Source organism: Euleptes europaea, chromosome 3 (assembly GCF_029931775.1).
Source record: "Euleptes europaea isolate rEulEur1 chromosome 3, rEulEur1.hap1, whole genome shotgun sequence".
Classification (NCBI taxonomy): domain Eukaryota; kingdom Metazoa; phylum Chordata; class Lepidosauria; order Squamata; family Sphaerodactylidae; genus Euleptes; species Euleptes europaea.
The window spans coordinates 3,095,577-3,108,009 of NC_079314.1; the positions used below are offsets into that span (position 1 = coordinate 3,095,577).

Here is a 12,433-nt window from a genome sequence, read left to right on the forward strand (position 1 = left end):
TCTATTGCTGACTCTCTTCTGCAAGATTACAACATCTAGGGCGGTTTTTGGAGTGCTTCTGATGTTGTCACTTCAGATAAGAAAATTGGCAGTGTTGCATGGGGAGAGTTACACCCTTCTAAGCTGATTTGACCTGGGTGTAACTCTGCTTAGGGATGCCCTGCTGGACTCAGGTTTATTAACCCCAGCCATGCATCCTGGCATCTGTTCCACTGCGGATCCTACATTGCTTCCAGGCCTGCGGCGGGTTACCAGTCCCTAATAAATGTGTGCCATCTACTTATTAATTGGTGTGTTGGCAGAATCTTAACACCAAATGTTAATTGTTTCGTTTATATTGTATTTTATATTGTTTTATTGGTTTTATGTATAGAGTATTGCTGTTAGCCACCCTTGGCCAGGGATTGAGGATGGGTTAAAAATCTAAATTAACAACTACTACTACTACTACTACAATAATAAATTGACTTTACCCAGCATTCCTCTTCATAGAATCATAGTTAGAAGGTACCACCAGGGTCATCTAGTCCAACCCCCTGCACAATGCAGGAAATTCACAACTACTTCCCACACACACACCCAGTGACCCCTACTCCATGCCCAGCAGCATTGTCCTGCCTGTGTTCCACAGCACCTACTATAATAGGCATGCTCCCCTGAGACTGTAAAGAATAGGTATGCATCATGACTAGTATTCATTTTGACTAGTAGCCATGGATAGCCCTATCCTCAGTGAACGTGTCCACTCCCCTCTTAAAGCTTTCCAGGTTGTCAGCCATCGCCACATCCTGGGGCAGGGAGTGCCACAATTGAACCAGTCCAGTTTCATAAGTCCATCATTAATGGCAATGCCTTTGGCTTTCGTTGAATTCTGATGCTTGGGTTACACTAAACAAAGCTCCCTTTGGTTCCCCCAATAAACCTCTCCGTATTCCTTCATTTCAGGACCCTGCTCATCTATCTTCCACGTTCCATCCGGGCAAGCCTGGGCTCACTTACCAATTTCAGCGGCCACCTGCTTCAGTTTTTCCATGGAGCGGCTGATAAGAACCACATTGAGGCCCCTTCTAGCAAGCTGACAGATGAAGAAAAAAACAAGGTCAGGGAGAAATCCACAGGGAGTAACCAAGCTGAGGGTTTGGAAAGTTTACATAAAATTGTTACCACATATTATGGCACCTCAATGGGGAAATGCTAGTGGGGAAATGCTAATGACAGCTGTGGAGAAATGATATTTCAGCCACAGGCAACCTGTGTAAAAGTCAAGTTTTTTGGGGGGGTGGGGGGGGCAGAAGTTGGTGCTCAGAAATTAGCCTAAACTTGCCTGTTCTGATAGTACAAAGCAGAGGTTAAGCTAGTTTTTGCTGATTTGAGCTTGGCTAGAAATCTGATTCAGCTTCAGTTGCCAACTCTGGCCTAGGAATTTCCTGGAGATTTGGGGATGGTGCCTATGGACAGGAGAATCTGGGGAAGGAATTCACCTAGAATTTATGGTATACCATAGCACTTTCCCTCTGAAGCTGCCATTTTCTCCAGCGGAACTGATCTCTGCAGTCTGGGGGGCCTGATGTAATTCCAGGAGAACTCCAGGCCCCACCTGGAGTTTGGCAACCGATGTTCAGGACAGGATTTGCCTTGATGCCTGGGGAAAGAGATGAGGCCCCTGTGACATAGGGTTGCCAACCTCCAGGTGGTGGCTGGAGATCTCCTGCTATTACAAGTGATCTCCAGGTGACAGAGATCAGTTCCCCTGGAGAAAATGGGTGCTTTGGCAATTGGACTCTATGGCATTGAAGTCCTTCCCCTTTCCAAACCCCACCCTCCTCAGGCTCCACCCCAGAATCTCCAGGTATTTCCCAACCCGGAGCTGGCAATCCTACAGCGCAGAATGGAATGTTACATAATCGATGGTTATGATATGATTCTGGAAACTGAAGGTAGGCAGAGAGGAAGGGTCTGAAAGAAAGAATCCTTTCCAATGCAATCCTTCAAAGTTAAGCAAATTAGAGAGAGAAGCTGGAAAAGGAACATTCTGGGAAGAGGACAGACAGCCACAGAGAAGAGCCAGGAGTTGCACTTCACAGTGGAAGTTAGAAACGTAATTTGGCAGTTGGGAGTGAAAAGTGTGGAGTTTCACCCACCAGGAGCCTCTTAGTCAGGAATTCTACTGGCTTATCGGGGAATTCACTGATCAGGGGAGCAATGAATCTGATACGGGCCTCATGATAGAATGAACAGCTAAACAATACATGCTCGGTGGTTTTGATGTCTCCTGACCTGCAGGGGCATAGCCTTTCTGATCTTGGAATCTTCTTGTATTTTCCTTCTAGGACAGCCGAAGACAGGGCATGACATCTGGCTAGAGCACTGGTTCCCAACCAGGGGTCCGTGGACCCCCAGGGGTCCGCGAGAACTAAATTAAGGTCCGCGAAACAAAGTTATAAACCCATAATAAATTAATATTTTCAATTAAAAGTTCTCTATTATAAAAATATATATTCAAATATTATTCTAAGTTTAATGTTTAACTAACAGTTATGATTAAAGTTTATTTTCAAATTCTCGGAATTTTTATTTTGAACCTTGGGGTCCCTGCACCGAACCAAAAAGTCCTAGTGGTCCCTGGTCAAAAAAAGGTTGGGAACCACTGGGCTAGAGTGTAGGCCTTTCTATAGTTGATAAATTCCAAATGGGAGAAATATACTGCAGGGCTAACTAGGTATCTAGATTTGTCTGGAGCCAAGAAAAAGGGTGATTTCCCCAGATCTGCCCGACGTTCAGTATCTTCAACCCTTTGCTTCAAAACGCTTGCTGCTTGTTCTAAACCCATGAAGTAGGGAAGATAGAGAAAGGCCCAGCCGGGCCAATTTGTTGAGAACCTCCTTTAGCCATAATGATTCAGATTTGTTCTGCACTAACAGGGGTAGCAAGCCTTGAGGTTAAGGTTTAGCTTAAGCCATGCAAACCCTTGCCTCCAGCCTCACCAATCCTGCCTCCAATCTGGCTGTGGCATTTGATACACAGCGAGGTAGATGTAAGGCTGCTCTCAGGAATTTGGATTGGATGTGTTCCAATGGAACAAAGGTGGAGGAGGGTGGCCCAAGTATGGTCCCGTACATCAGTTGAGCCACTGTGACTCTCGGTCACTATGAAATTTTCAGTTTGCATTGCTTTCAAACTATTTACCTACATAAATGAGTAGTCATGATGTGCTCTCCCCTCAGTCATGTAATCTTGTCAGGGATCCGGCATAAAGAGGCTGGGGACATCTTGAAAAGTCCTAGTCAGGATCTTCATGCACGCTTATTGACTTACCTCATGGGCGTAGGCTTTTCCAATACCAGCTGTGGCTCCAGTCACCACTACAAAGAAGTAAAGTTGTATTCCATAAAGCGGGGGGAGGGGAGGAGTACTTTAATCAAGACCATGTCACAAAATTCTGTGTCACAAAATTAAGCTTTCTTAATCCTGATTTGTCCTGGCCTGGATAGCCCAGGCTAGCTCCAGCTCCTCAGGTCTTAGAAACTAAACTGGGAGACAACCAAGGAAATCCAGAAGGGCAAGGTCTGCTGGGCAAAACCCAACATGGCTTTTGTAAGGGTAGGTCCTGTCTCACTAACCTATTAGAGTTTTTTGATAGCGTCAATAAGCATGTGGACAGGAATGAGCCTGTAGATATTGTGTATTTGGATTTCCAAAAAGCTTTTGACAAAGTCCCCCACCAAAGACTGCTAAGCAAACTTCATAGTCATGGGATAAGAGGACAAGTCCTCTTATGGATTGAGAGCTGGCTGAAAAATAGGAAGCAGAGAGTAGGAATCAATGGTCAGTTCTCCCAATGGCGGGATGTGAGCAGTGGGGTGCCTCAGGGATCTGTGTTGGGACCGGTGCTTTTCAACCTGTTCATCAATGACCTGGAGTTGGGGTTAAACAGTGAAGTAGTCAAGTTTGCAGATGACACCAAATTATTTAAGGTGGTTAAAACAAAATCGGACTGTGAAGAGCTCCAGAAGGATCTCTGCATACTGGAAGAATGGGCATTAAAATGGCAAATGAGATTCAATGTGAGCAAGTGTAAAGTGATGCATATTGGGGCAAAAAATCCCAACTTCACATATACACTGATGGGATCTGTGCTGGCAGCGACAGACCAAGAAAGGGATCTTGGGGTGGTAGTGGATAGCTCAATGAAGATGTCAACCCAGTGTGCGGCTGCTGTAAAAAAGGCAAATTCCATGCTGGCCATAATTAGACGAGGAATAGAGAATAAAACTGCTGATATCATACTGCCCTTGTACAAATCTATGGTGAGACCACACTTGGAATACTGTGCACAGTTCTGGTCACCACACCTAAAAGAGGTTATTACAGAGCTTGAGAAGGTGCAGAAAAGAGCAACCAAAATGATTAGGGGACTAGAGCAACTGTCCTATGGGGAGCGGTTAGGACGCTTAGGGCTGTTTAGCTCGGAAAGAAGGCGGCTAAGGGGAGACATGATAGAGGTCTATAAAATTATGCATGGTTTGGAGAGAGTGGACAGGGAGACGTTTTTCTCCCTCTCCCATAATACTAGAACATGGGGTCATCTGCTAAAGCTGGAGAGCGAGAGATTCAAAGCAGATAAAAGGAAATATTTTTTCACACAATGCATAGTTAAATTGTGGAACTCCCTGCCCCAGGATGTGGTGATGGCTGCCAGCTTGGAGGGCTTTAAGAGGGGAGTGGACATATTCATGGAGGAGAGGGGTATTCATGGCTATTAGTTAGAATGGATACTGGTCATGCTGCATACCTATTCTCTCTAGTATCAGAGGAGCATGCCTATTATATTAGGTGCTGTGGAACACAGGCAGGATGGTGCTGCTGCAGTCGTCTTGTTTGTGGCTTCCTAGAGGCACCTGGCTGGCCACAGTGTGAACAGACTGTTGGACTTGATGGGCCTTGGTCTGATCCAGCAGGGCCGTTCTTATGTTCTTATGTTCAGGGCTGGTAAACAGAGGCAGGCAGTGACAAACCACCTCTGTTTGTCTCTGCTCTGACCTGGATGGCCCAGCTTAGCCTGATCTCCTCAGATCTCGGAAACTAAGCAGAGTGGGCCCTGGTTAGAACTTGGATGGAAGTCCCCCAAGGAAGTCCAGGGTCTTCCTGCAGGCAATGGCAAACCATTTAGGCTGCCATTCAAGCACTTTGACTACAATTTGAAACAAAAAAATGAAAGACCTTGAATATATTTGCATTAATTTTAAAGCTTCGTATTAAATTTTCAATCCACATTTTAAATGCACCTTTTGCACTGGAAAATTCTGCATTAAAATCAAATGGAACTATTTGGTTGAGACAATTTGCTCCCACTGCCAAGTTCATTTTTTAGTCATAAACCCAGCTGTGACTGTCAATACTGGGTTGCAAAGGCGTAATGGGTAAGTCTGTTGTAGCAAATTAAAACAGAATTCCACCTCCCACTTCATCAGATAAGTATGCGAAGGAAAAAAATTCTGTACTGGGACTGCCCCATAATTAAAAATATAAATCTTGTTAATTACCTAACTACTTGGTTATACTGTACATAATGGCATCTCACACAATAGTTTTGAAGAGGAAAGTCAATTTTCTGAGCTTTGAGATGGTTTGTGGCAAGCTCTGTCTTAAGAAAAACATTCACTTATGTGAAAAAATCTTTTCCACCTGTGAACAGTACTGCTTGGAAAGGCTTACAGCTGGAATTCATTTTAAAATTCATTACCCAGTTAAGCATAGTTTCAGAGGGTAGAGGGGCCACGTCGGTCTGCAGAAGAAGTACTAGCTTTGGATCCAGGAGCACCTTAGAGACCAATGAGATTTTCAGGGTCATAGAATCATAGATTTGGAAGGGACCACCAGGGTCATGCAGGAAATTCACAGCAACCTCCAGTGACCCCTACTCCATGCCCAGAAGATGGCCAAGATGCCCTCCCTCTCATGAACTGCCTAAGGTCATAGAATCAGCATTGCTGACAGATGGTCATCTAGCCTATTCTTAAAAACCTCCAGAGCTTACCACCTCCCAAGGAAGTCTGTTCCACCGAGGAACCGCTCTAACTGTTAGAAAATTCTTCCTAATGTCTCTAGACGGAAACTCTTTTGATTTAATTTTAACCCGTTACCTGTGGTCCAACCTTCTGGGGCAACAGAAAACAACTTGGCACCATCCTCTATATGACAGCCCTTCAAGTACTTGAAGATGGTTATCATGTCCCCTCTCAGTCTTCTCCTCTTCAGGCTAAACATACCCAGCTCCTTCAACCTTTCCTCATAGGACTTGGTCTCTAGACCCCTCACCATCTTTGTTGCACTCCTCTGAACACATTCCAGCTTGTTTACATCCTTCTTAAATTGTGGTGCACAAAACTGAACACAGTACTCTAGGTGAGGTCTAACCAGAGCAGAGTAAAGCGATACCATCACTTCGCATGATCTGGATACTATACTTCTGTTAATGCAGCCCAAGATCGCATTTGCCTTTTTAGCTACCGCATCACACTGCTGACTCATGTTCAGTGTTTGGGTTTAAGCTTTTGAGAATCAGAGCTCCCTCAGATACTAGATGCTAGTTAAGCATGGCACCTTGTTTGTCAATTAAGAGATACTTAATCTATTAATGTAAACTATTAAGGGATGAACTGTTGCAGGTCTATATGCCCTCGTGTCCCCACAATATGAGATCATCACATAAACAGTAGAAGCAAAAACACAGCGATCACACAGAACTCACCTGCCCAAGGTCCATAGGAAGCCAGATCTACCCCTTTCCACACCTCAGATAACAGGTAGGTCCTCAGTGCATATACCAAACCCCAGGCAACCTTCAGCAAGAGCCAGAGAACAATCAGAACTCCAAGGGCATTCAGAGTCTGCTCCAAGGAGAAAAAAAGGCTAGGAGAACCCATCTCTTTCCCTGCTTTTCCTGCAACAAGAATCAAGCAATCCAGCTTGATACCATAGTACCCAGCTGGTATCTTGAAATCTATTTATAACACTGGGGAAAAGATTAAAGATAGGCATGTCTATTAAAGGCACGCCTATCTCAGCTGCCTCCCATTCTGGGAGCGTCCTGCATAAACTCTGTGTTACCCTAAGTAGGCAGTCTCCACTTTAGTTGGGGGAATTAGCTGGGGGGACTGGGATCGATAACCTATGTATACCTGGATAGTCCTAAGTGAACTCTCAAAAGAAGCAGGCGGTTGTATACTTAAACTGGTTTTATTACAGAATAAAATAATAAAAACAAAAAAATATACTTTCAAGCAATGAACGTCTGCACACAAAGTATACAAGAGCTGACTAAGAGAAAAGAGAGGAAGTTGGATAGGGTTTCAGAGATGGGTGATAGTTACCAGTCTTGAAGGGACATCCAGGGAAAGTAGCGCTGAAGAGGAAAACGACCAGCGTTTCCAGGAGCAAAGGAAAGAGCCCACATGCAAGTGGGGGTGCACGCACGGATCCAACACACACACACACACTATGAATGGCCAAAGGACCAATGTTTATACCCCAAAATGGGTACTGAGCTAAGCTGGCAGGAAAGCCAGAGTCAAAGAATTGATTGCTGTTCTGGGGTTCCAGCAATAAGATAGGAGAGGCTTGATTAGTCGTCAGGACCCAAGAGAATGCCTAGTCTATTTTCTTGAAAACTGATTGATTGCTGGGATGGGTGCAGATGGGGTAAGTAATGGTCTGCTCAGAACGCTGATTGAATCACCTTAGGGTGCAACTCTCCTCATCCTGTTCTGCTCTCTCTCAAGCATCCTGGCCGCCGCAGATTGAGGCGTCTGCAGTGAACTCTGCTGTGTCCCTTCATTTCCTGAGTAAAGAGTAAAGAAAAGTTTCACTGTCAGTGTATGAGTTTGGTGTCCTGCAGTGGGCGGAAATGCACAATTAAACATCGCCAAACATGAACGGAAATTAGGTGGGGGTACATTGTGAGAGCACACTCACAAAAACGGCAGCAATGTAGGTTAGCACACCCTCTAAACAATGATGCCTGAGCAACATCAGTAGTGTTGTACAGTGCCCGAATTCCGAAAGGTGTAGCTTTCCCATGGAGAAGTAGAGAGCAGCTGTTCCCCATAGAGTAAACCAGAAGTCTAAACGGGCAAAATCCCACCCTGCAGAGTGGGTCATCTGCAAGGGGAGGATTTTCGTCACAGAGGTTTTTGTGAGGTGGTTTCAAAATAATCAAGGGACGAGGCAACCCAGAACTCCAATGTGAAGCCTAAGCTATTCCATTGAATGTTTCTGTTCATAAGAGGAAACAAAGGTTTTCTCAGGCCTGTCCAAACAAAGAAGGAAAGTTTTAAGCAATGACAGATCTAACGATAAGCGTTAAGAACTTGTAAGCACATGATTTCAAGAAAGTTGCAGTGAGCAAACGTTAGCAGGGTCCAAAAACTGGGATTAACTAAATTGTGCATGGGCGTATTCATGCACGGATTCCCTTCAAGGCGTAAGAGTCACATATACGGTGACGTATTACAAAACATAAAGTTTGAAGGCCCCCCCTCCAGAGTCCTTGTTTGGCTGGCTGGTTTGCAACCAGACAAGCAAATTTTTGAAACTGAAGTAGAGCAGACTCATCTATGTAGTCGTAGCCGTCAATGGGGCTTTCATTCAGTGCAGCCACGGCAGAAGTACTACAAAAAAGTAAGAGCCCATGGCCTATGAGGAGAGGTACATGTGCATCTCCACCGACAAGGCACATCAACCTGCTTCAATGGGTCTCAGGAGGCCGCCTCTGTTGTTTGCGCTGTACAACTGCACCAGGTGTTCCTCCAGGCCAGCTAGCGTTCGGCTCAAGGCAAGGGCTTCCCTTCTTGGGCGCGTTCTCCTCCAGCAAGCCTAACCTCCCCTCACCACCGGTGTTCCGTGTCCGTTGGTGTGCACGCCTGTAGGCGCTTGCGACCGTTCAAGAATTGCCCACCTCCGTCGTGGCTCCCCCACCGCCCACCAGCCTTGCGGTGCCATGGTACGCAAACACCACCACGAGGTGGGACCACGAACCACTGCTGTCACCACAGCACCCAGTTTAATGGGCGGTGTCCTCTAAGGCCGCATCCACCGGTCGCATGCTGACGAGCGGGCCGTTCTTCCCAAAAATCGGGTGGGGAGGATGTACACTCGCGCTCCAAACAACGCTACCTCAAACGGCGCGCAGAATCGGTTTTGGTGCGCGACCGGGAACAGCACTAGCTGAGCACGCCACACTTCCACCTAGTCAAATGAAACGTTTCCACGCCTCCACTTTATCCAGGAAGCAGGACCGCGACCGGTTCCTGTTCATCTGGGCGTGCTTTGCGATGAAGAGGCGCCTGGAGTGGGAAGGTGGAGAGATGCAGCTTGCCACCTACTAGAAAAGCAATTTGCTCGTTCCTGCGAAATAAAGGTTACGGTAAATTCCACTAAAGACACCCACAGAACAAATCCACTTTGTGCGCACTCTACGGTAATGCAGAGTGCCACGATTGATCTCCCAGGTGCCTGCTACGCAAGCAGCTATTGCGCTCTGTCTCTACTTTTGCACCTTGCAAGCTTATCCCACACAACCCCACCGATCGCATGGAACTCCTCCCGAGAAACGTCTCGCGGTACCTATTAGTGCACGGCCAGGGACAAACCGGGGCGTTGCGAAGGCCGTAACATGGGTGCACGATAAAACAAAGTCCACGATACTGCCGCACCTAACAGAAGTGTTAGAGACACCTCCCGATCGGGATCCCACAAACACAAATGAAAGAGTACCTTGTGCAGCATCATTTGCTCCCTGCTCTTCCGAAACATGTGTTTCATCGGGGTCTTGATCCTGGCTCCCAGGGGGAGTGGAGACACCCACAGCAACCTGTGAACAGTCTGGGAAAGGCAATGTGGATTACCACCAAGGGAACAGCAGGGAGCAGTCGGTCTTAACGGGAAGGAGGAAATATTAAGCGCAACACTCACCAGGAGGTATGGGAGAGGAGGCTCGTATATCCTCAGGGTTTATGGTGGGAAGGGAATCTCCAAAGAGCTCCTGTGAGCCAGGGGAACCTGTGGTGTCGTCTCCGCGCTCCTCTGTGATGAGCAAAAGGTTCATGCTCCGGGCAACTCTTAGTGGGCGAATGGTTTCGTCCGCGCCAAGGATGATGTGCAGTTGAGAGCCAGCGTGGTGGGAGAGCCAGCGTGGTGTAGTGGTTAAGAGTGGTGGTTTGGAGCGGTGGACTCTGATCTGGAGAACCGGGTTTGATTCCCCACTCCTCCACGTGAGCGGTGGAGGATAATCTGGTGAACTGGATTTGTTTCCCCACTCCTACACATGAAGCCAGCTGGGTGACCTTGGGCAAGTTATGCTCTCTCAGCCCCACCCACCTCACAGGATGTCTGTTGTGGGAAGGGGAAGGGAAGGTGATTGTAAGCCAGTTTGAGTCTCCCTTAAGTGGTAGAGAAAGTCAGCATATAAAAACCAACTCTTCTTCTTCTTGATGATGATGGAGCCAAGGAATAGAAAGTCTTGAACAATTTCAATTTCCTCATTGTCAACCTTGAAGTTGAGCAGTCCTGTAGTCATTACTTTTGTCTTCTTAGTGTTCAGTTTTGACACTTTTTTTAACTTTCAGCAGTAGTCACTTCAAGTACTATTTTCTGCCAGTAATGTAGTATCATTGGCATATCTCAGATTCTTAATGTTTCTCCCCCAATTTTCTCTCCAACTTCTTCTAAATCTATTCCAGCTTTCCTAATTATATGTTTTGCATATAAGGGAGATAAAATACATCCTTGTCTAAGACCTTTCACTCACGACTGGAATATTAAGTTTGAGGGGTACAACTTGTTTAGAAGAGATAGACAATATAAGGAAGGGGAAGGAGTAGCATTGTATGTCAAAGATGTGTACACTTGTGACGAAGTAAATGAATCTGAGCATGATAGTTCAGTCTAGAGTCTATGGGTAAAAATAAAATGAGTAAGAAATAATCATATTATGGTGGGGGTCTGCTATCGACCACCAAACCAGGCAGAGGAGTTGGATGAGACACTCCTAGACCAAATTACAAAGTTCTCAAAGAGATGGGACATGGCGGTCATGGGAGGTTTTAATTACCCAGATATCTGTTGGAAGTCCAACTCTGCTAAAAATGCAAGATCCAATAAATTCCTGACTTGTCTTGCTGACAACTTCCTATTCCAGAAAGTGGTCAGGGAAACAAGAGGAACTGCTATCTTAGACTTGATTCTCACCTAGGCTTACCAGGTCCCTCTTCTTCTTCGGTGGGAGGTTTTTGGAGTGGAGGTGTGGGGGGGGGGGGGTCGCGCGCTCCCGGAAGTTTGAGTGGTAAAGGCCTGTTGCGATGCGGCACTTCCGGGGCCCACAAGGGGCCGTTTTCCACTCAAATGGCCCCTTGTAATGCGTTTTACACCCAGAAGTGCCGCATTGCAACAGGCCTTTACCACTCAAACTGGGAGTTTGAGTGGAAACCGGCCCTTTGCAATGCAGCATTTCCGGATGTAAACCAGAAGTGACCTGTGCCTGCCTGCATAGATTGCCCGCCGACCCTCAGCTGGTCAACGGGCAGCCAGGTGGATTGGCGGGGGTTTGCCCGCCACCACCTGGCACTTGGCAACCCTATTTTCACCAACAGGGAAGAATTGGTTGATGAGGTTAAAGTAGTAGGCACTCTGGGTAGCAGTGACCATGTAATCTTGAAATTTACAATACTAGGGAAAGGAAAAACTGTACTTAGTCAGACATATAGGTTGGACTTTAGGAAGTGGAAGGAGGGCCTTATAACCAAAGAGGAATATAAACAAATAACTAGTGCTTGTAGGGAGTGTGTTAGGGAAGCTAAAGCTCAGTATGAGCTTAGGTTAGCCAGAGATGCTAAACACAACAAAAAAGGGTTCTTTTCCTATGTACAGAGAAAGAGTAAGAACATGGACAAGATAAGCCCATTGCAGGGACTGGAAAGTGAAATTGTAACTGGAGATGAAGAGAGGGCAGCATTCCTCTATTCCTACTTTTCCTCAGTCTTTTCTCATGATGGAAGTGGTGCTCAACATGGCTTAAACAGAACAAGTGATGAGGGAAGGGATTTGCAGCCTAGAATTGGCATTGGGGTAGTGCACAAACACCTAGGGGGTTACCGCCCTTGTATTCCCACCGATGTATTAAGAGTTTGAAAACGTTATAAAAAATACTGTTCGCACTTTGTTTGGCCCCTTTAGCTGTGAAGATGTCTTCCAACCATTTATAAGCCATGGTATCCAAAAACCCTTTTAAAGCGATGTTTTTTATAACATTTTCAAACACTTAATACATCACAGGGAATACAAAGTGCGGTAACCCCCCTAGTATCTTTAAATGAAACAAAATCCTCTGGGCCAGATGAATTGCATCCAAGGATACTCAAAGAACTTGCAGATGTAA

The 12,433-nt window shown here is 46.0% G+C and overlaps 1 protein-coding gene across 1 annotated transcript in view; it reads right to left on the reverse strand.

The window, feature by feature from the left end:
• LOC130474192 (very-long-chain 3-oxoacyl-CoA reductase-like) overlaps positions 1-12,433 on the reverse strand; it is a 103,842-nt gene that overhangs the window by 15,531 nt on the left and 75,878 nt on the right. Inside the window, exons 2-3 of the mRNA XM_056845726.1 lie at positions 3,316-3,362; positions 1,000-1,075 (exon numbers count right to left, since the gene is read on the reverse strand). Of these exons, the coding sequence (XP_056701704.1) occupies positions 1,000-1,075; positions 3,316-3,362 (123 nt within the window). The remainder of the gene's footprint in view (positions 1-999; positions 1,076-3,315; positions 3,363-12,433) is intronic.